We start from the raw sequence: 23,798 nt of genomic DNA on the forward strand, positions 1-23,798 counted from the left end.
AAGGAGAACAATAAAACTAATCAGCAGTGTCAGCCCAGGATACCCAATACCAGAACTAAGCTAAGGCATTATGAGAAAAGAAAACGACCGTGCTGCCCCCTTCATGAACATTGTTGCAAAACTGCTCAAGGAGAGAGTGGCAAATTGAATCCAGCCACATATAGAAAACACAGTATATTATGCCCAAGTGGAATTTGTGCCAGGAATGTACGTTGGTTAAATATTCAAAGATCACATAGTGTAATGCTTCATATTACTACAATAAAAGAGAAAAACCATATGATCGTTTCAATGAATGTAGACAAAGAACTTGACAAATTTTAACACCTGGTTTAAAAAAAGGATAAACACACTGAGCAAACTAGGAGTAGATGGGACCTTCTCAGTGTGACAAAGGGCACCTGTAAAAATCTACAGCTAATATCAGTATAACTCAATGTTGAAAAATTGAATGTTTTCCCCTAAGATCAGAACAAGACAAGGATATCTCCTCTCAACACTCTGTTCAACACTGCACGGGAGGTTATAGCTAATGCAATAGCACATTCAAAGGCACGGAGATTTTTAAAAAGAAGAAAAACTGTCTTCTTTTTTCCCCACAGATGACCTGATTGTGTATGTAAAATAGCATAAGAAATCTACAAAAACACTCCTAGGACTAAGAATTGAGTTTTTAGCAAGATTGTAGGGTATAAAATCAATATAGAACAATCTGTTGTATTTCTATATATGAGGAACAAGGAAAATAATAACTCAATGCTATTTATAATAGCTTTCAAAACTATGAAACTTTTAGGGAAAGTTTTAACAAAACAAATACAAGATCTGTATACTGAAAGCAACTAAATATCCTTGAGAAAATTTCAAAAAGCCTAGGTAAATGGAGAGAGAGATCATGATTTTGGTTTAGAACACTCATTATTATTAAGATGTCATGTCTCTTCAAATTGATGTATAAATTCAATTCAGTCTCAGTCAAAATCCCACAAAGCTTTTTTAAAGCTGATTCTAAAATTTGTGCAGGAGTGCAAAGGATTTAAAATAACTAATTTTTTAAAAAAACAAATATGGAGACAAAATACATGATTTAAGACTTATTACAAACCTTCACTAATCAGCTTAAAGTAAAATACATAGATTAATGGAACAGAATAGAGAGTCCAAAAGTAGACCCACAAATGTATGGTCAACTGATTTTTTAGTGATGCCAAGACACATCAAAGAGGAAGGAATAATTTTTTATAACAAATGGTGCTGAGACAACTGAATATCAATATGGAATAAAATGAACCTCAACCATTACATCACACTATACACAAAATTAACTCAAAATGAATAATCTAAGCTATAAAATTTCTAGGAAAAAAAAAATAAGAGAAAATCTTTGGACTTTGGGTTAGGCAAAGATTTCTTAAGAAAGAAAAAAATTGCCCTAGCTGGCTTTGCTCAATGGATAGAGCACCAGCCTGCGGACTGAAGGGTGCTGAGTTTGATTCCGGTCAAGGGCACATGCCTGGGTTGTGGGCATGATCCCCAGGAGGGGGCGTGCAGGAGGCAATCAATCAGTGATTCTCTGTCATCATTGATGTTTCTATCTCTCCCTCTTCCTTCCTCTCTAAAATCAATTAAAAATATATATTTTTTAAAAAGAAAGAAAAAATTGATAAATGGAACCTTATCACATTAAAAAAATGTATGGTTTTCTAAAGACATTATTAAGAAAATGAAAAGGCAAGCCACAGACTACTAAAAACTATCTCCAATACATACATACATCTAACAGAATTTATAGCATAATATATAAAGAACGTGTGCAGCTCCATAAGACAACCAACTCAATTAAACAAATAGATGAAAAGTTTGGACCAACATACCCTCTACTAAAACATATGACTTGCCCATACACAGATTTTTTAAATGCTCAACAATTATCAGAAAAACGCCAAGAGGTTGGTGCAGTGTAGTTGTGTAGGGAGGAGATACAGGTAGATTTTATGGAATGATGCTAATAATAGTAATGACAGAAAATTATCATGTAATTTTCATAAAAATCCTGTCTTCTTGTCTCCCCATGGATACCTTTAAACTATTGGCCTGTGTGTCGGGGGCTAGCAAGGCATCCAGGCGCCAGTTACCACCCTTTAACAGTCACTTTCCACTCCCCAGGCTTTCAGTGTGCTGTTCCACAGAGCCATGGAGCAGGCTGACAGGGTGGGGGACACGCAGGGGCGCATCTCGGTCCTCGTGGAGAGCATCACCCATGCCGTCTTCCTCCACACCAGCCGGGCGCTGTTCGAGAAGGACAAGCTCACCTTCCTGTCCCAGATGGCTTTCCAGGTGAGCAAATCAGGACCAAAGTCGCCCGTTTCTGTGGATGATGCACTTTATTTCTGAAGGGAAGCGTAGACACCGTGTTTTTGGAAGCCCTTGAATTCATTTTTCAATAAAATAAAATATTTTCATGCATGTTACCACCCATAATGTATTATGAAAATACCTAGAATTCAAAAATAGTCTAAAATTGGAGTATTTGACCTGTTTATCTTTGTCATGTTTTTATGTGGAAATTAGGAATATTTTCATCGGAGGCCCCCCCAAAATGTCCTATGGACTTCTTGTCAATTCTGTAATCAGAATGTCCAAAGTGTGTTTCAGTCCCCGGTGTGATTCTCACAGTGTCTTGGGTGAAATTCCTACACCAGTACTAACTTATAGAAATAGCTCTACCTTCTGTTGAGTAACTAACTCAGTCCATTGTCATCACAAGCTTTCTCAATTTGTAAAACAAGTTTTAAGATGTTGGATCTAATAGCAGAGGACTTAACTATGAAAGCATATTAAATAGAGGCATAAAATTGGAATAAACCATCCTTCCTAATTATTTGTTGTTAGATTTCTGATCAAGGTTTTGAGATCATGGGCACAACTTATTCCTTATTTCAATTATAGAACAGATATATATCTGTAAGAATTTTTGGAAGACTTGATTCTGCTATTTAATCATATCTATTAAGCAGTCACTGCTTCCTGTGTCGTGATTTTGATGCGTAAACCAAATGACTCTCTTCAATTTTGTGTATTCTCAAGATTTTGTTGCGAAAGGAAGAGATAGACCCTGTTGAATTGGATTTCCTGCTTCGATTCACAGTTGAACACACTTACCTGAGTCCTGTCGACTTTCTAACTGCTCAGTCATGGAGTGCCATTAAGGTATGTTAGGAACATGGGTTTTCAAATCTCAGTACTCTCAAATGTAGAAATGTAGTTTTAAAAATCCAAGTGACATAAGCCACTTCAGTTGTAGAAATATGCCGTACAATGTAATTGATCTTTATATTACTAAATTGAGTATTTTTTTGCTATTTTTAAAAATTTATTTTTCATTTATTGTTGGCACACAATATTATATTTGTTTCAGGGGTTCAACTAAAGTGACTGGTTTCTTATTGGAAGTAAAGGAACCTTTGACCATTTAATGGGCAGAAAAGTTGTTAATGAATATGTATAGTCTTTATGACCTTTGAAAAAAGTCAAGAAATATAAATGAAAAAATTTTAATCTGCCTGGCGCTACTTTCTTTATTTTATAATTAGGTGCTTATTCTCAGACTGGGGAATTCCTTTAAGATGCTCATCATATGCTAAGCTTGGCCCCACCCTTTTTTTCTAAGAAAAGGAACCATTTCTATGCATTGAAGACTTATTTTTATGGTGTATTTAGATCTTTAGTTTTAAGAAACAAAATGTTAAATTCCAATTTATTTAGAATCATACTTCAGAAGTATAAATTTAATTGGGTATTGGTCAGGGTCTCAGCAGAAAACAGATGGCACATTCAAAGGGGAGATTAAAAAAAGTTTAACAAAGGGTAGAGTATATTTTCATAGTAAAGGAGGGAGAAATAGAGAATCAACCAGGAATGGAGATGGCAAAAGGAAGGAAAAGGAGCAGTAACTAAAATGACTGAGAAATAAAGTGGGAGAGAGCCAGCCTGCAGGAGCTATGGCATTGGGTAGAGGAGCATGCCCAGCTGGGTCACTTCAGAGGCAGAGTTGGTGAGAAATACACTGACCTCTCTCTTCCCCAGTCCTCTAGTCCCTTGCCATTGCCTCCTATTGGACAAATCCAACCAGGCCAGAGAACCAGGGAGCTTCGTCCAAGAGACTCTTAGAGATCACCTCCTAGCAGGGCAGAAAAGGGCACAGGGTAAATCCGGAGAGGAAATAAAGACTGTCCAGCACAACTTGTTTACAGGATTCGATGCAGGCACAAGTTTCTATCTCAAAAGCTCGAGATAAACTATTCCTGTCTGTTCCCCTATTGTATTACAGGCATTAGCCCTTATGGAAGAATTTCGAGGTATAGACAGAGACGTGGAAGGATCTGCCAAGCAGTGGAGGAAGTGGGTAGAATCCGAGTGTCCGGAAAAAGAAAAGTTACCGCAAGAATGGAAGAAGAAAAGTTTAATACAGAAGCTGATTATCTTGAGAGCAATGCGCCCTGACAGGATGACCTATGCGCTCAGGTAGGGTAGTCAGCATCTTCGGAAATGCAAGTTAACCGGGAGGAAACAGTCTTCAGGGGCTGGGAGAATCTGCCGGAGGCATTTTCGGTCCATACTGATGAGAAGTGATTCTGCTGAAATGTTGATATTGTGCTCACTCCTATTGTTAAACTTTGCTCAACACGATTCAGGACATCCTTCCTGAAAAGCTTGATTCTGAAATCTGCAGGGGAGACAGGGAGAGAATGGGAATATTTTGGGAAGAGAGGTGGTTGTCAGCAGAATGCAGAGGCCAGGGAAATGCATGATCCAAGTGTTAATTTCCATTGTCTTTATTCTCTGGTGGCATTTTGGCTCCAAAGATTTTGCACGTCAAATAAAAATGAATTCCTTTCAAAGAGACACTCAGAGTCCCATAACTTTGCAGCCAGCACGATTTAAAAGCAGAAAGCCCTGTCTACATCTTGGTTCAAGCGTCCTTTTTCTCTGCCGTTTTGGCTTCCGAGTGGTAATGTGCTGCTTTGTTCACACACGTTGCGTTCTAATTTGAATTCACCGACCAGAGTTCACAACCGCCTTCCCTGCTCCCCTTTCTTTAGAGGTATTCACGCGCCTCTGTTTTTCCCCTCCGCTTTGTCTAGTTTAGCCGGTTTTCCCTGTGCGGCCTCCGCTGCCGAGCCCTCCTTTACAAGTGAATCTGCTCAGTGCTACTTACTTTCTGCTAAACCGGGTGCTGCTGGAACATAATCCCTGCTTAATGGAGCTTCCCTGTGTGAGAAACACCCCAAAAAGCATTTGTATATTCATGAGAAGCCCAGCAGGCTGGAAAATTGCACTGTGGCAAATCTAATGAGCTGTTAATAAGTAATGGGGGGTCTGGCAGGGGACTGGGAAGGGGATACAAAGCTATAGACAGGCAGCTGATGGTACTGAGGGGTGGTCTCAGCAGCCCCCCAAAATAGAATGCAGGCTTCTGGTTTTCAGAGCTTCGCAAGCAGAAAGGGATCCCCCTGGCAATTCTGCATGAGTCTAGTTGGATTCATATTGTCATTCTAGCACAACATTCCATGTGAAGAACATGTTTGCTTTCTTCCTGTGCCTGTGGTTTAAGCTCATCCAAGTTGTGACACTTTGCAAGGTCAAAAGCAAGCACGGGTCATACATTTTGTGTTGTTTGTTTATAGGAATTTCGTGGAGGAAAAACTGGGTGCCAAGTATGTGGAGAGGACCAGGTTGGACTTAGTGAAAGCCCTTGAGGAAAGCAGCCCGGCCACCCCGGTGTTCTTCATCCTGTCTCCGGGGGTCGATGCCCTCAAAGACCTCGAGGTCCTTGGTGAGTGGCCAGGCGGCTTGCTGGCCCGCCCTCCGGCCTTTCTTCCCCTGCCCACCCTTCCTTTCGATTGTCAGTTATCTCATTTTCTTTGATTTTTTTTTTTCCCCATTTGCTGGAGATTGAGCATTTGGAAAACGTCAGACTAATCACACTGTAGAGTCTGAAGAAATGTTCAAATGGCACATTCCTCTGGTTAGCATAATGCAAGTTTCTTTCATACTATTTTCCACCTTTTGACTATGTGAGGGCCAGAGGGCAATTTTCTCCATGCTCATGTACTCTGGTGCCCCCTACGACTAAATAATGGTCATTAGAGCAAGTCTATTCGATTGTGCGAGGCACCGTGGCTTTATGCTCTGGATTACTATTCCCCGCGGCCTGTGCCGAGAATACCAGGTTAATAAGAGCCGTGACCTGGCTGTGCTCAATTCAAGTGCGGCCTCACCAGGTGAGAGGCTCCTTCCTGCATTTACCCAGCGAGCCGGTCCCTTCAAAACACGATGTGATCTCTACCACATGTTGCTCCTTTTTATGAGGGAATTGCTTTGCTACTCCTGCTAGAGTTTATAAAGCTCAGTAACAATGCTTGCCATCTATCAAAATGTCAAAAGCTTTATTACCATAAAACCAGAGGAACCGGTTTTCCACGGGCCTGGGGTGCCTGTGAGGAGGCAGCTGTGGAGAGCTCCAGAGGCTGCCTGTTGAAAACTCAGAGGTTTAGTTTGGGTCCTGCAGGAAAGTGACCTGGAAGGGCGCCGTGGTGACCACGCACGGACGCTGGAGCACAGCATTCCAGGCTCTACTCGCCGCCTGACTCATTTTCCTGCCCCGTGTTGTGTCCTCCCACAGGCCACAGACTGGGGTTTACCATGGACTCGGGGAAATTCCACAACGTGTCTCTAGGGCAAGGTCAGGAGGCAGTGGCGGAAATGGCGCTGGAGACGGCCTCCCAAGCAGGACATTGGGTCATCCTCCAAGTGAGTGCCCTGTTCTCGTGGAAAACACTGGATCTGAACACAGGGAGCTGCCCAGCCACCGGGAACGATCCTTCCTCGCGTTCATGGTGGTGTGGGGAGTCCGTGGGTTCCCTCAGCATTAGTGACCCCTCCAAAGGTGCCTAGGGGCTCTGCTGACACGGAGGGCTATCATCTTTTGAGGGATTTTCTAGGCATTGTGCCTTAAAATGAAAAATAGCAGAAGGAGGCCCTGGCCGGTTTGGCTTAGTAATTAAGAGTGTCGGCCCTCAGACTGAAGGGTCAAGAGTTCAATTCCCAGCCAAGGACACATACCTCTGTTGCAGGTTTGACCCCTCGTCCCAGTTGGGGCATGTATGGGAGGCAACCAGTCGATGTGTCTAGACACATCAATGTTTCTCTCTCTCTCTCCATCCCTCTCCTCCCTCCCTTCTACTCTCTCTATAAAGATCAATGGAAAAAATATCCTCAGGTGAGGATTAAAAATTTTTTTTATATCTATGTCTATATCTGTGGATATAGATATAGATATAGATATAGATATAGATATAGATATAGATATAGATATAGATATAGACACATACACTACAGGGAGCCCTAGCATTCTCCTGACTCAGAGATATCTGGGACACTCCAACAGAGCTTGAGGACACACAGGCTTGTATAGATTGCCAACAGCCCTGTCATAATTTCTCTCATTTGCATCTTGCTTTAAAGTTTATAAATTTTCTCATACAACTCTGCCCCTAACTAGTTGTGTAACGTTCTCTCCACACAGAATAATTAGAGAGGAGACAATCCAGGCTTGGCTATCCCACTTCCTAGAGGATTCTAGTATCTCTTTAATTTACAGTTAAAAGAGAAGCAACGAGACTTTGAAGAAATGCCGGGAGCCGGTCCATCCTTGCTGTTTCAAGGGACCTGGCATATATGCCATACGGTTCTTAATATGTTTGCTCACCTTCTTGGCGCTGTGTTTTAACCAAGGTCACCTCTCCAAGAAAGGTTGAATCCCCAGGTAGGGATTTTCCCCTGAAGTTAGGGAGGGAATAAAACCCCTCAACTAAGTGCCAGGCGGGTAATTAATCCCTTTGACTACGAACAATCATGCTTAAACTACATAATCTTTTCTCCCTGGAATGGAGATAAGAAACGCCCTAACCTTTGTAATAGAGATTGATAGGATTGAATCAACTGGTATAAATACAGTTGTAACAAGACAGAAACACTCAGAGCTTAGAACAGAATCCAGAAGACAGAACCTACGCGGGACCTGGAGATGGAGGAGCTTCGCTGGAGAGAACATGGCAAAAGATCCTGGACTGAACCTGACTGCTGAGATTGGCAGGAGAGCCTGACTAGAACCTGGTGACTCAACCTGGCTGGAGAACCTGTACAGAACCTGGCTGGAGATCCTAACCAGAACCTCTCTGGAGATCCAGACCAGAACTTGGCTGGAGATCCTGGCTGGAGATCCTGGCTAGGCTGCTGATCAACTGAACGCTGTCTCCGTGTCATTCCTTCTTCGCCGACTCCGTCCACGCCTTTGGGGACCCCTGGACCCGCTGGGGTTGGACCCCGGCAAAGAAAGAGACCAACAACATGGAAACTTATTATGTTGTTTGTTATTTACAGTAAATTATATCAGTGTAGGGATATGGTATGTATGCATGCACATATTAATAAGTTCTTTTTTTTTTAATATATTTTATTGATTTTTTACAGAGAGGAAGGGAGAGAGATAGAGAGTTAGAAACATCGATGAGAAAGAAACATCGATCAGCTGCCTCCTGCACATCTCCTACTGGGGATATGCCCGCAACCCAGGTACATGCCTTTGACCGGAATCGAACCTGGGACCTTTCAGTCCACAGGCCGATGCTCTATCCACTGAGCCAAACCGGTTTCGGCTATTAATAAGTTCTTAACCAAACTCTATAATGTTCACTTATTATCAGACATAGCCCCTCTAGGGATATTCAGCAATTTATCAAAAGCCCACATTCTAGAGAAAACTATTACAAAGGAGCAGGCTGGCAGCTATCTTATCTCAGATCCACACCAGATGGTTTGTGAATTAACATAATGGGTTTAAAAAAATTTTTTTATTGATTTCAGAGAGGAAGGGAGAGGAAGAGAGAATCATTGATCAGCTGCCTCCTGCAGTTGCCCCACTGGAGATCGAGCCTGCAACCCAGGCATATACCCTGACCAGGAATCAAACTGTCACTTCTTAGTTCATAGGTGGACGCTCAACCCCTGAGCCACTGTGCCGGGCAACATAATGGGTTTTCAATATCATTTATCATGGGCAAAAGTGGGTGGTTCTCAATATATGTGGATTGGCTGAAAAGTTCACAGGCCTTGCTGCCCTTGGACAAGCAGGCGCAAGAATCTCACCAGCCCCAGAGCCAGCGTCCTGAAGGATGGTCCCCAGGCTGGATCCCCAAGTGTGCCTGTGTCCACTGCAGGCTCACTTGGAGGTATTCTGGCCCCTGACTCCCATGTCACGGCCTAGAATATGTTTACATGTGTTCCAAGTAGACTTTTCAAGTAAGGGATCGTTGTAGTCCATAAGATATAAAATTAGGACATGCGGGGTGGGCAATGGTAGGTTTACAGTTGTAATACATATAATGCAATAATTCATTAGTAATACAAGAATAAACACTATTTCACATACTCACAAGTGTAAACCTCCTTTTTCCCACCCCTGGTTTTGCGCTTGCAGAACAGGGTTTATTTTTGTTTCTGGCCCTGCTTGCTTGTATGAGTGGCACAATTAGGTGTGAGAAGTTCTCTCAATATAATCTAGTCGCAAGCATGTAGGGGAGGAAGCTTAGAGAGAGCCCTCACCTACTGTATAAGTTTGCTTGGGTTGCCATGCCAAAGTATCGCAGATTGGGTGGCTTAACCAAACAGAAACTTAATTTCTTATAGTTTTGGAGGCTAAAAGTTCAAGACCAAGGTGTCAGGTGAGGCCTCTCCTTGGTTTGTAGGTGGCTGTCATCTCCCGGTGTTTTCACATGGTCTCCCCTCTGTGTGTCCCAATCTCCTCTTATAACGACACCACTCATCTTGGATTAAGGCCAACTCTAATAACTGTATTTAGCCCAATTTACCTCCTAAAGGCCCTATTCTAAAGTCAGTCACATTCTAAGGCGCTGAGGGGTTAGGACTTCAGCACATGAATGTGGGGGCACACAGTCCAGCCCGTGACACCTCCCAGTGTTCAATGTCTGCCCAGGGCAAAAAAAAAAAAGCCTAATAATGTGAACAGCTGACTCAGCATAGGTCATTTTACAACAGAATTGTTTCAAAGGAAGATACCCACATTACTATTCCTACCCCTGTTTGCCTTCACTCTTTGTATTTTTGTAGCTGTTATAATTTTTTTTCTTTGTTGGAAATGATAATATATCCCTGGGGGTGATGTTTCCTTCACTATATCAAGGATTTCTCCAAAGCCTGGAGCATGTGAGGTGTGGCTTTATACTTCTCTCCCAGCACCAACTATCAAGCTTAGTATTAGAGAAGCAAATTTGTGAATCATAAACCTTAAAATCGGTGGTGGTGGTGGTTTTCTTTCTTTCTTTCTTTCTTTCTTTCTTTCTTTCTTTCTTTCTTTCCTTCTTTCCTTCTTCCTTTCTTCCCTTTCTTCCCTTTCCTTCCCTTTCCTTCCTTTCCTTCCCTTCCCTTCCCTTCCCTTCCCTTCCCTTCCCTTCCCTGTCCTTCCCTGTCCTTCCCTTCCCTTCCCTTCCCTTCCCTTCCCTTCCCTTCCCTTCCCTTCCCTTCCCTGTCCTTCCCTGTCCTTCCCTTCCCTTCCTTGTCCTTCCCTTCCCTTCCCTTCCCTGTCCTTCCCTTCCCTTCCCTGTCCTTCCCTTCCCTGTCCTTCCCTTCCCTGTCCTTCCCTGTCCTTCCCTTCCCTGTCCTTCCCTTCCCTTCCCTTCCCTTCCCTTCCCTTCCCTTCCCTTCCCTTCCCTTTCCTTTCCTTTCCTTTCCCTCCTTTCCTTCCTTTCCTTCCTTTCCTTACTTTCTTCCCTTCCTTTCCTTCCTTTCCTTCCTTTCTTCCCTTTCTTTCCTTTCTTTTTTTTCTTTCCTTTCTTTCTATCCTCCCTGGAGGATATTTCCCATTGATTTTCTAGAGAGGGGGAGAGTTAGAGAGAAACATCGATGTGAGAGAGACACATCCATCAGTTGCCTCATGTACGCACCCCAACAGGGCCGGGGAACTAGCCTGCAACCAAGGTACATGCCCTTGACCAGAATAGAACCCACAACCCTTCAGTCCACTGACCAACGCTCTATCCACTAAGCCAAACTGGCTAGGGCAACATTTTTTTCTTTTGTAATTTCTGACAGCTCTAGGTTTTAAGAAAAATAGCATGGTAGGAATACATAGACCATCGTAACAAAGATTGATTGCTTTCTTTTTCCGCTAGCCTTTCATCCCTCACATCCGTTTGAGTCCATATTCTAATGAGCAGCAGTTGAGTACAAGAGGTTTCCATCAGAAGTAATGAAGTGGTTGATCTGGTACATTTCTGGCCTTTAGTTTTTATACTTGATTAAACTAACCCAGATAAGTCTCAGTAATTGAGTTTGGACTTTAACAAAGAAGAGTATTGGGCAACTCCATCTCAGAAGTGATGGGTGGGTGTTGGAAGCAGGTAAGTGTGTTGGAAGGAGATTTGGGTTTATAAAGACAACTTGTGTTGACTTGGATCACTTGATGTGTTCATTGTTTAAATTTATTTCTTGGTTTGTTTTTTTCTCCTAACATGATAATAAAGGAACATTTACATCATGGTTCTCTGAGTGTTCAACACATTGATATATAGAAAAAAAATTATTGTAATCCTATAATTTTAGTAATAGACTTGAGTTTCACAGGAATTACAAATCATACTATCTTTCAGAATGTCCACTTGGTGGCCAAGTGGCTGGGAACCTTAGAGAAACTCCTTGAAAGATTCAGCCAAGGAAGCCACAGAGATTACAGGGTTTTCATGAGCGCCGAGACTGCACCCACACCAAGTGAACACATCATCCCACAGGGACTCCTGGAAAATTCCATCAAGATCACTAACGAACCCCCCACAGGAATGCTGGCCAATTTACATGCTGCTCTCTACAACTTTGATCAGGTAAGAAAGGAGAAGTCGGGTCTGACACTAAGTCAGGGTCTTCTCCCAAGATGGTGGAACCATCATCTGCTCATGAAACGTGTACAGAGGGATAAAGTGAATCTTGGTGTGAGTGTATGAGTGTGAATGTGAGTGTGTGAGTACGTCTGTGCTTAACTTTTTCTCTAGTACCTTCTGGGTCAATACCCAAACCAATTCCTTATGAAGGAATTATAATAATTAGCTATCTAAGACTATAGTTTTGAAGAATACAGTTAATTACTTAAACAATTGAGTAGTTTGTAGCATATGCAAACACAAAAGACTGTAAACAGAAGGGACTCAAAAAAACGGATCAGTTACACATTTGCAATATGCTTTTTTGTGAACAACGGTGGGCATGTATTTGTTTTTTAATTGCCCCTCAATTTATAATTTCTGGCTGTTATGACATTCTCATAGTAAGTACAAAAGAGGAGTTTGATATATTGAAAGAGGGTTTTATCTAACTTCCTAAAACAATTGTCTTGATTGGTGAAAAGTGAGCATTTCTTTAACAATTATGCTTCAGTACATTTGTCCTTCAGCTTTTGTGTTTTTTTGTTTTTGTTTTTTTTGTTGTTGTTTTTGTTTTGTTTTGGTAAGGACCCCTTTGATAGTCTAATAAAATGCACATTTTCAAAATGTGTTGTGTATAGTCATAGGGATAAATAGATCCCCCAAGCCTATGCATGAAGTCCTCCAGCTAAAAACCACCAGTTCTAGTGTATTCGTGAAAGTATCAGTCCTTTTCATTGCTATCTAGAAAGCCATTTTTATTAATTGAGGGTGACATTTATTGGCAAGATTCTTAAGAATTTCAAGGAGTATGTTATTATCTAGTGGAAAGGATGTTCTGAAATATTAAGACAAAATTTGATCATAAGTAGCAAAATCAAAGTGATTCACTAAATGAACTTCCCAACAAACCTCCTTTGGCCAAAACTAAACACACAAATGGAAACTGTAAAGAAAACCTAAAATTTTAGAGAGTCTTTTATGAATGATGTTAAACTAGAAAACAAGACTTGTCTTTAATTCAGATTATGCAGTTCACAGGAATTAACCTGTGCTCCCTAGCTATCTGTGACGAGGTTCACAGCCCCTCTTTATCAGAATTGTGGTTGGCCACTTATCAGAAGTATAAAAAAAACAGTGGCTTAAACAAGGTTAAAAATTATTTCTACCATGTGAGATTTCTGGAGTTAGGTCATTCAGAGCTCCTGTGTGTCACCACAAAGTTGTCAACAACCCTGTAGGGTGTTAGGTAACCTATATCATAACTCCTAAATAAAAGTTTCTTAGATCATAACTCCTAAATAAAAGTTTATTAGATTATAATTCCTAAATAAAAGTTTGATACTTCTATTTGGTCCCCTACAAATTTCTTACCAACAGTAGTATATTTTTATATCCTTCAAAATTAATTCTAATTATATGGTTTCTCTTTTCTGCCTTCACAAGGTGGCCTCTTATTTGATGTATAGTTGTAGGAAAGCTATTTTTAAGGGTTGTATATTTTCAAACCCCTTAAGCTTCCTAGTATGTGGCCGGGCCAATTCTAGAGCTGTATTTGGTGGTAGCCCTGGATTCCGATGAAAGTGATACAGAAAGAAACTAAAAAGCTCTCCTGGACCAGAGAACGAATCTAGTCTTGGTTTCAACTTTTACCAGAAGTCCCCCGGGAGACCAGCTCTGAAATCCTCCCCCACCCGAGGATGCTAAGCATCTTTGTAGGTGGCCCCGGTTGTCCGACTGGCTGTCCTTTGGCCATTTTAAAGGACAAGGCAGGAAGGTACAGATTTGGCCTTGTTTTCTGCTGCTGCCCAACCTCAGCGGAAGGAGTCGTCCTTGACTTTTCCTGTTCGCCTCAGACAACTGCCAAATCTGAAGGTGGGTCAGGTACTACCTCTAAACCATAAATCAGTCGGCTCTTTTTTACCTTTTAATTTCTTGGCTGTTGGGGCCATGACCATATCCATGTAACATACCAGGACTCAACTTTCCTTCTGCATTAAAAAAAATTTTTACAGTCTAGGGGGTATATATTTTTTTAATCTTCTATATGCCATTCTATCATCCCAGCAATGAATTTTATTTCTAGTTCATTGGAAGGAAGCCATTGGTCTTGGTGATTGTATTTGTGGAGGTCAGCACAAAATTATAGTGATTCAAACAAGGTAATTTCTCTCATATATAACTGGCAGCTCTGTCCACGAGATCTGCCACACACCCACGCTGATGGGTGCCTCTGCTAGTCCTAAATCTGACTTCTATGAGTGTCCAACCATCACTAGTTTTAGCCTACAGAAGGAAAAGAGCGACAACCAAGGCAAACAATTTCCTTTTAAATAGAGGACTAAATTAGACACATAACTTCTGCTCAAATTCTGTTGGCAAGAACTTGGTTATGTAGTGCATCTGGCTTCAAGGGTGGCTGGGAAGTAGTCTTTTGATGGCTGGCCCAGTGCCCATATATTCTGTATCACGATGAAACCAGGGACAAATAGTATTTGGAGTTAAATATTTGTTACCCAACTTTGACAAGGATAGTTTTGCAGGGGGGAATGATGTCAAGCAGTATAGTAAAATGCATTGTCTTTTCTAGTGAAGCATTCAGAAGAACAGCTAAAGCAAAAGAAAAGTGTTCCTCTTCCATCAGCAGACTGGCAAATGCGAAACAGACAGTCTCCTATGATGCTCTCCTAGGACACACCCTGCTAAAAACTGCACGTCATCTCTATCCCAGATCTCCCTCCAAGTCCTTCACAGGATCATTGAGAACTCGGACCCTTGCCCTTGGAAACCATATAGGTGGGTAATGGAACGTTTTCCTTTCCTCCCAGGATACACTCGAAGTGTGCTCCAAGGAGCAGGAGTTTAAAAGCATCCTCTTCGCCCTGTGCTATTTCCACGCCTGTGTTGCTGGGAGACTGAGGTTCGGCCCCCAGGGCTGGAGCCGCCGCTATCCCTTCAATCCCGGGGACCTCACCATCTGCGCCGACGTCCTCTACAACTACCTAGAGGCAAACCCGAACGTAAGTGCCAGTGGGCAGATAACCTCTTCCGAGGCGTGGGTTGAATCTGTCAGGCTTTGGGCACTATCAAAACGGACCGTAATTTCTCTTTGGAAGCTATTATTGAAATGGCTGACACTCGCTACGCATCGTCTGCTGAGTGTGAAAATAAACCAGATCAAAGGTTTCCTGGCAGTGTGGATGCTTGGATTTCGGAAGATAGGTCAAACCAGTTCTACATCAGCAGCTTCGTGCAAAAAAAAAAAAAATGTCCTTCATTATGTTAACAAAAACAGTGGTTTACATGTGCATGGATGCCAGATTCATTAGGCAGGTAATGAAGCATTTGCACAAATGTAATTACATACAGCAATTCTGACAGTTCATAACACTGCATTAATAATCACTACAATTAGTCCTGATGATGGAATCAATTTACAGCGCGTCACCAGGATAAATAATGGTGCATTTCCTGCATATGTCATTATTATGTATTAAGGATGCCACCTTGTTGTGACTTTCCCAGTAATGTTCCCCTTGATTTGAAGTTAAAGGTAGATGAATGATTTTATTTTGTAGCTCAAATGTGTTTTACAGATGGGAACGGCAATGCTTCATCAAGAACATTTGTGTAAACTCTTATAAACCCAACAATTGCACTTCAGAAAGGAGCCATTTGTAAGAATGTTCTGGCTTAGTTCTCAGAAGGGGGACTTTTTCCATTAAGTGAAATTTGAGATATATTTGTCAGAACCACCCAGGCGTGCTCTAGGCCACAATCTCTATAAGAGGTTTTTAAAACAACTCATCCATTTCCCTGTGTACAAGTGACTGTTTTATGTCCTTTCATGTCCATTGTCACGATTTTTGTTATCCAGGTTTTTTCACACTTCAAAGGTGATTTGACTACTGTCAGAATGTGTACACTTGGTACATGACATGGGGTGTCCTCCCAAGAAACACATTTTGAATAAGTGGTACCCAAAGTAAATGGCCTTAATATGGTATGTGATGATCAATATTCATCATTTTTTAAATCGATGAAATTAAAAAGTCCACATACAGACCTTGAGTATATTTTGACCCTTCTAATAAATATTTTCTGTTGATCTTAGCATGTTTTGTTTTAAATGTCACACGTAAAATTGCTTATTGTAATAGTTCTGGGCAGAAAATGAAATGGACCACTTAACACTTTTAATCAAGTCTTTCATAACTGTCCCCCATGAGTGTGAGAGCAACATCTATTGGCTGCCTCCTGCGCATTTCCCACCCGGGACCGAGCCTGCAACCAGACATGTGCCCTGACTGGATATAGAACTGGCAACCTTATCAGTGCTTAGGATGTCGCTCAACCCACTGAGCCACACTGGCCAGGGCCAACCTTAGGTTTTTAACACACTCGCTTGTCTCTCAGATGTCTTGATCTGAGTCATTTGCTACACATCGCAAAGCAAGTGACAAGCATTGGTGAATTAAGTTAAAATGTGCACATAGTTTGGTTGTACAAGACACCCCTTTCAGGAAGGAATCTGTAAAATGCAGATCAGAATTTGAGGAAAGAGAATTGGTTATTAAAATGGACAGACTCCCTAGCTGATTAAAACCTTGAGGGAGATACATACTGGATGGTAAGATGCATAGCGGCCGTGAATGAAATGTAATCAGCAAGAGAAATAAAATTAAGAAGTCTTTTATGGAAGATAGTCCATGGGGTGGTTGAGAGAGAGAGAGCGTGGTACAGTCTAGTCCCTTCTCTTTTATTTTTCATTCACATCAAATTGGCTTAAAAGAGAGACATATTTGAGGCTCATTTATTCAAATTCACATAAACTTGTAGCTAGTACACTGGACTAGCTGAAGCAATTTTACTTGTTCCGTCACATCATGCAACAGAGGAAGGCTATAATTAAGTTCTTACTTGAACTGCTGGGAGGCGGTGTATTGCCCCCGAGGGTATAAAGGTTCCTGTCTAGAAAGGCTTCATCACAAACTGGCATGTTTTGCAAACCCAGAGGAAGCTAAAGGGTAGCAAAGAGAGACTGCAAACCACTGCGAGGCCAAATACAGAGGAGACAGAGTGATTTCTTGAATAAAACATGGCACAGTCATTAGTTACAACCCCTAAACTAGTAGGTAGGCCAGTCGTGCCATAAAACAAGCCCTCAAATCAATCCGTGGCAAGGGGGTTGGTTTGCATGAACTTCTGGAGGTTGACAGGATTCAAACTACACCCCAACTCAAATTATTTTGGGGTTTTCTTTTCCTGAGCTAGATCATAAAAACATGTCGTATGTCCAAGGCCCTGTGAGCCAATACCCTCTCATGATTTTTGGATGAGCTTTTGTGTGTGTATACTCCCCCTGCATAACATGTTCTAGGACTGATTCAGTTTGCTCTAGAATCTGCATAAAAAGCCCAGTGTTAATGAATTTCCACTGAATGTATTAAAACACTGGAAATGATTCTCTCAAGAAAGTCTGTGCAGAAGCCTGGACAGTTTCTGGAGGTCTTTTACAAGGCCAATGCTCTAAGCCGTGAGCCTGTGGGGAGTGGGGGTGGTTGAGGGGGGGCAGTTGAGGGGTCATTGTGTTAGAGGGGCTTGTGGAGGCGCATGTGCCTGCCGCCCGTCAACAGGCTCGATCCCGGGTGGGAAATGTGCAGGAGGCAGCCAATAGATGTTGCTCTCACACTGATGTTTCTCACTCCCTCCCTTCCTCTCTCCCTAAAGGAAAAAATACTATATAAATATAAATACACACACACACACACACACACACACACACACACACACACACACACACACACATATATATATTGTCAACTCCTCTCTTTCTCCCCTTGATTTCTATCTCAATCCTGTACAAGGCTCATTGGAAATAGGATAAAACTACTGGTCAACCTCATGGGGGACAGTTATGAAAGACTTGATTAAAAGTGTTAAGTGGTCCATTTCATTTTCTGCCCAGAACTATTACAATAAGCAATTTTACGTGTGACATTTAAAACAAAACATGCTAAGATCAACAGAAAATATTTATTAGAAGGGTCAAAATATGCTCAAGGTCTGTATGTGGACTTTTTAATTTCATCAGTTTAAAAAATGATGAATATTGATCATCACATACCATATTAAGGCCATTTACTTTGGGTACCACTTATTCAAAATGTGTTTCTTGGGAGGACACCCCCATGTCACGTACCAAGTGTACACATGCGGATGCCCTGGGCCTGGAAGTGAACATTTGCGTGATCTTCCCCCCCAGGTCCCATGGGAAGACCTCCGCTATCTTTTTGGTGAGATCATGTATGGGGGCCACATCACAGATGACTGGGATCGCAGGCTGTGTCGGGTGTATTTAGAGGAATTCATGAATCCATCTCTGGTAAGACATTTTTAAAAATTCACTGAGGAGAAACTTCTGGTAAGAATTATTATTGCACAGAGGTATATATGTGGAGGCTACAATGTAACTCTGAAAATGTCATTGTATAAATAATTCTTAAATGTTATTGAGGATTCCTGGCTTTTTGTGAGTGCATTCTGGCTCACCTTCATGGGAGCTGGAAATGTGTTCGAAATGCAGGGTCTTGGGCCGCATCCCAGACATAGAGGACCAGAATCTGTGTTATGACAGGTGGTTTCTGTGCCCAGGGGAAGCAATCGCACACACACTGACTCACTGGCCTTCGGAATAGCTGGGTGAGGTGTGCAGAACTGGCAGTTACCCCATTTTATAGACAAAAAGACTGAGACCCAGTAGTTGGCCCCAGGTCACTCAGTGAACATGGGCAAGCGCTCTAGCCTGAAGACGGGTGTATTGATTTCAATTGGAGGACTGAAATTAGTGAAATTTACCGTTTTCCCCTGTCACAGAAGCCATGGAGTCTTCTAACCCCTGACTGAATACGTGCTCAGGAGAAATGCGGTGGGGAACCCAGCTCTTCCTTCTGTGAGGCACAGGAAGAGCACGCCTGTACTGGCATTGAGAGAGGAGGCACCCGCTGCCCATTTCTCATCTTTCTAACCCTGGGTCCGTGTAGACCAAACGCCCATGTGGTTCATGACCAGGGCTGTGCTTTCTGGCCAAAGGACCCAGTCCTTGTTTCGCACAGTGAAGCAGCCGTGAGCGGTGGCCACACTACTCCCATGCTCTCTCTCTCAAATGGTTTCCGAGTTCATGGCCATCGCATGGTTATTTCTTGGAAACCCCGGAAGCGCTCCATCATGTTATCTCTACTCCCCGTCGGACAAGACACCAACTGTGTTTAGAGCAGCGCCGTTTTTTAAAAACAGTTTGAGCAACCTCCTGTTTATCATTTCTCTGAGGACTGCGTCTCATAAAAACATTCTGTAGTTTCGATCACCTTCCGTGAGTCCCCTTTGAGAAATAATTGTGTATTAGAAAACAGGGTGTGTTGCAGTCTGATTTAGAAAATGGGGCACAGGTTCTTTTTTACTACTTTTCATCATGTTAAACAATTTGGGAACAATGCGGGGGGAGGGGGAGGGGATAATTTCCTGCCATGTGACCATTCCTTAAGTTAGTTTCTCTTGCCAGTGAGTCACCTGGTCTTTCCTGAGTTCCAAGTGAGCGGAATTTCACAGGTCAGAGAGACACTTTCAATCTAACACAACCCAAGTGACTCCTCAGAAGAGGTCTGGAGCAGGTTACCATGGAGACGGGAAAGAGAAACTGGGGTAGAACGTGACCTTTACGGAGGCTGATTTCTTGGCATGATGGTCGAGGTCGGGGGCAGAGTGAGAAGCTCACACTGATGTAAGGAGCGAATTACTGTTGCCAAGCGAGACCGTCCATGAACCTTCACAAGTCTGAACTCCCATTCAAATAATTGTAAAATAAATACAGACAATAGAGCCTGGGGGGTCGGGGGGAGCATTCCAGGAGTGTGCTAGCCCTTTAAAAAATTTTGGTGCAGATCTGGCGAGGTTTTCAGGATGGGAAGGCTTCATCTGCAAAAATCTCACATCCTCCCTGGACAGTACTACCTACCTGTTCAACTCACCAAAGGAAGGTCAAGCCAGGGTGACTCCGTGGCAGAGGCTGTAGGACCCAGGGATTCTGTTCTCGTGCAGACGTTTTCTGCTCATGCTGTTTATAGTATTGGGAACTTGATCTAACACTTCAGCACCTGCCGGGGTCTTCTTGCCACTTCTCTCATTGGTTAACTTATTTGGAAATGGGTATCTTTGCTTGCATTGGATTGGACTATGCCCAGAAAGCAACCAATGACACGGGGTTTCAAGTTATGCTGCTCAGAATACTCTGTGACATTGTCCTGTTAGGATGGGTGAGTTCCTGGTTGGATAAATGCATCTGCACTCAGGGAGGGTTCCCTGATGGCAGTGAGCCTTAGAGTGTCTCAAAGTTAGGAAATTATTAATATTCTCTCATGTGCAGCATGTACTTGGCAATGCAATACAAGTAATACATTAAACTACTTCTGCAAAATAAGGTATTTAGTGACCTGAAAGTTGTCATATTTTAAAAACTATTTTGGTGAAATTAGCCTTGGCTGGTGTGGTTCGGTTGTTTGGGCATCATCCTGTGCACCGAAGGGTCGCTGGTTCGATTTCCGAAAGTGGCTGCACCATTTTGTAGCCACCAGCCACGTATGAGGACCCTATTCTCTCCACATTCTTGCCAACACGTTTACTGCCCATATCCTTTGCCTTTTCCTGGTGCGTGTGAAGTGTATGGAGCTGTGTTGACTTGCATTTCCCTAAATATTATGGTATTGAGCATCTTCTCGAGAGCAATGTCTGTTTAGAACTCTTGATTCTTTCAGGCGTAACAGTCTTTTCAAACGGCCCTCCCCCACGTGCAAGACAGATGCCACGTGCAGAGAGCTCTGCGACCCAGGCCCATCAGCAGGAAGCAGCTTTTCATAAACGCCCTGGAGTGGGCAGGGGGCAGGCCTGGGCTGAAGCAGGGTTCACAGAGCTTCTTGAGTACGAAGCCTTTGCAGGGTCCTGAAAGCAGAGGGAGAACTCAAGTCCCTGTTCATAAAGTTCACGTGCAGCATGCCATTTGAAGCGGGGCTATGAAAAGTGTGTGTCCTGGGAAAGCATAGCTGAAATGAAGTCAGAGTTAATATTAACATCAAACGTCTGCCTGGGCAGGTTACGCAAAATGGGGCTGTTTGGGAGAACCAAGGACCAGAAGCATGTGTCCACGTGGCCAGTAAACAGGGTGGCTCAGCTGTTCCCTGGCTGTGTGTGTATCCCGCTCCCCCAGGCAAACTTCAGACTGAGTCTTCTTAGGGATCGGCCTCAAGTGTGTTCCTTGGACTCCTCCCCATGTTATATTGGAAATCAGTGAGCTAAACAGAGGACGCCTTAATCAGTAAGCCAAATTTGGAGTCTTTATTACGCGGGTAGTCTCCGAGGAGTTATCTCCAGAGTCTGAGCAAAGCACCATGGAGGAAGCTTTCCCTTTATACCCTCCCGGTTTCTTTGTCTCCTAAATATGGGGCTCCGGACCTTTTGCAGGTTTTACAAAGAGCCCTATGTACTGGGAGATATTTTGCAGGAAGCTTGTAACCTTAAGCACAACACAATTCAGGTAACTAAAAGACACCTGGCATGTGAGTAACCAGCGATGGACCAGACCCTTCTGTCAGCAGAGCGGCTTGCAAGGCCAGATCATTGAGCTTATTTTCCCTATTATTCAAGCAAGCATGTTTACAGAAGCCGAGAATAGCAGAGTTAATTCACAGAGCAAAGGACCATCTATGTTTAGTAGAAAATTTCAAACAGCAGTTTTTACAGCATAGAGGTTTACGGGAACAACATGGAGTGCCTATGCTTCACCCAGAGGTCATGTCGGTGCCATCCACAGAGCAGAATGATCAATTATGAAAGAGCTGCGAAATATTTTGAGAGAGCCTGCTATCCAGTGGTGTACTGGGACTGCTTAGCAGTTTCTCAGTGTTTAGGAAGCAAAGATGAATGCCCAGTTATTTATTTTTTTAGAGGGAGGGAGCAGGGGAGAAACATCCATGAGAGACACACATCGATTGGTTGCCTCCCACGAGCCCCGACCAGGGCTGGGGATTGAACCTGCAACCCTTCAGTGGGTGGGAAGATGCTCTACCCACTGAGCTGTACCAGCCAGGGCTGATGGATGCCCCTTTTGTGTGGAATAACCGATTTCTCCTTTGTGGTGGAAGATTGAAGATGAGCTTCTGCTGGCACCAGGCTTTGCAGCGCCCCCTAACCTATCAGATTACTCCGGCTACCACCAGTACGTCGAGGAGACGCTTCCTCCAGAAAGCCCCACGCTGTACGGCCTGCACCCAAACGCGGAAATAGAGTTTCTGACAGTGACGTCCAACACTCTCTTCAGAACTTTGCTGGAGACGCAGCCCAGGAAAGCACTCGTCAGCCAGGAGCTGGAGCCGTCCACAGAAGACAAGGTGAGGGTCGGTCTTGTCTTCGCTATTGAGGCCTAATGTATACACAGCGCAGTGCACGGACCCAAGTGTACAACTCCGTGGGTTTTTACCTTGGCATATACCCGTATAACCACCCAGACCAAAATACAGAGTATTTCCAGTACTCCAGAAGGCTACTCATGCTCCTTACTGGGCAATATACCCTCCCCTCCAGCCCAGGGGTAGCCTTGCTCTCCATCTCTCTATCACCATAGGCTTGCTTTGCCTGCGTTTGAACTTCAGACACACACACAGCCATACAGCCATGTGCTCAATGTGTGGCTCCTTCCATTGCACATTACATTTGTGCGTTTCATCCATGTGTGCACTGACCAATGTACAGTTCTTTAACCTGTGTAGGATGGACGTTTGGGTGGCTTCTAGTTTTTCTCTATTATGTATATCACAGCCATGAACATCCTTGTATAGTCTTTTGTCCATAAACAAAGGTGGTTCCCCAAAATATCCACTCATAATACTCATACTCGGAAGTGGAATTGCTGGAGCAAAGGACATAATGTTAGCACACTAGCCATCAGATCGTATTATAGCAAGGCCCCAGGAACTTTCCGTGTTATTTTTTAAAGTTTTTCAATTACTTATTGCCATAAGGCCATTTGTTGAGAAACTTATTTGTAATTTAGAAACTACAGGATGTGTTGCAGGGTATCGTGTTCTATATACTAACAGCTTCCATGTGAATGTTAGATTTTTTTTTTTTAAGAAAATGAACAAGGTAAAAATTCATCCATTTGGGGAAAGGTATAGTTGTGAATAGAAGCAGGGAGGTAGACGAGGTTTTCATCTAGTTTTTGGATTTCAGTCTTTCCAACAAGGAAGCTGATCATTCAACCAGAAAATGCAAAGCAAATGAGGCAAAGATGCCTCAACACCCCAGATAGGCAAAAAGATTGTAGCAACAACCATCTATTGAGTGCTTACTCAGGGCACTGAAGAAAGTGCTCAGGATAGTATCCAGACCCTTATTTCAGAGATAAGCTTACGCGACATCCCAAAGCCCAACGGCTAAAAAGGGCCAGTGAAGGAAACCAAATTCGAGCTGATTCCAAAGGCCATTCTTTTACCAAACTTCCAGACTACCCTGTGTTTCAGACTCTCTACCGCTATTATAAATGAGTTTAAGATTTCAGAACCTGACAAGTTACCTGCCAGGGTGCTAAAGCAAATTGCAAGCATGGTGTCAGCACCATGGGCAGTAATCTGAGAAATCAAGGAAAGAGGGAAAGTGTCTGAGGCTGAAGACAGGCAATACTCAGGTCTTCTGTCCATTGTAGGTATTTGTTGGTTTTCCACAGCTCGGTAAAGTGGCTTAGATAGAGTAAATACG

The 23,798-nt window shown here is 42.9% G+C and overlaps 1 protein-coding gene across 1 annotated transcript in view; it reads left to right on the forward strand.

Annotated features, from left to right (window-relative positions):
• DNAH11 (dynein axonemal heavy chain 11) overlaps positions 1-23,798 on the forward strand; it is a 206,544-nt gene that overhangs the window by 177,037 nt on the left and 5,709 nt on the right. Inside the window, exons 69-77 of the mRNA XM_059712528.1 lie at positions 2,167-2,337; positions 3,088-3,210; positions 4,331-4,524; positions 5,688-5,836; positions 6,686-6,813; positions 11,730-11,957; positions 14,822-15,013; positions 18,259-18,378; positions 22,187-22,432. Of these exons, the coding sequence (XP_059568511.1) occupies positions 2,167-2,337; positions 3,088-3,210; positions 4,331-4,524; positions 5,688-5,836; positions 6,686-6,813; positions 11,730-11,957; positions 14,822-15,013; positions 18,259-18,378; positions 22,187-22,432 (1,551 nt within the window). The remainder of the gene's footprint in view (positions 1-2,166; positions 2,338-3,087; positions 3,211-4,330; positions 4,525-5,687; positions 5,837-6,685; positions 6,814-11,729; positions 11,958-14,821; positions 15,014-18,258; positions 18,379-22,186; positions 22,433-23,798) is intronic.

This window comes from Myotis daubentonii, chromosome 10, assembly GCF_963259705.1.
Source record: "Myotis daubentonii chromosome 10, mMyoDau2.1, whole genome shotgun sequence".
Classification (NCBI taxonomy): domain Eukaryota; kingdom Metazoa; phylum Chordata; class Mammalia; order Chiroptera; family Vespertilionidae; genus Myotis; species Myotis daubentonii.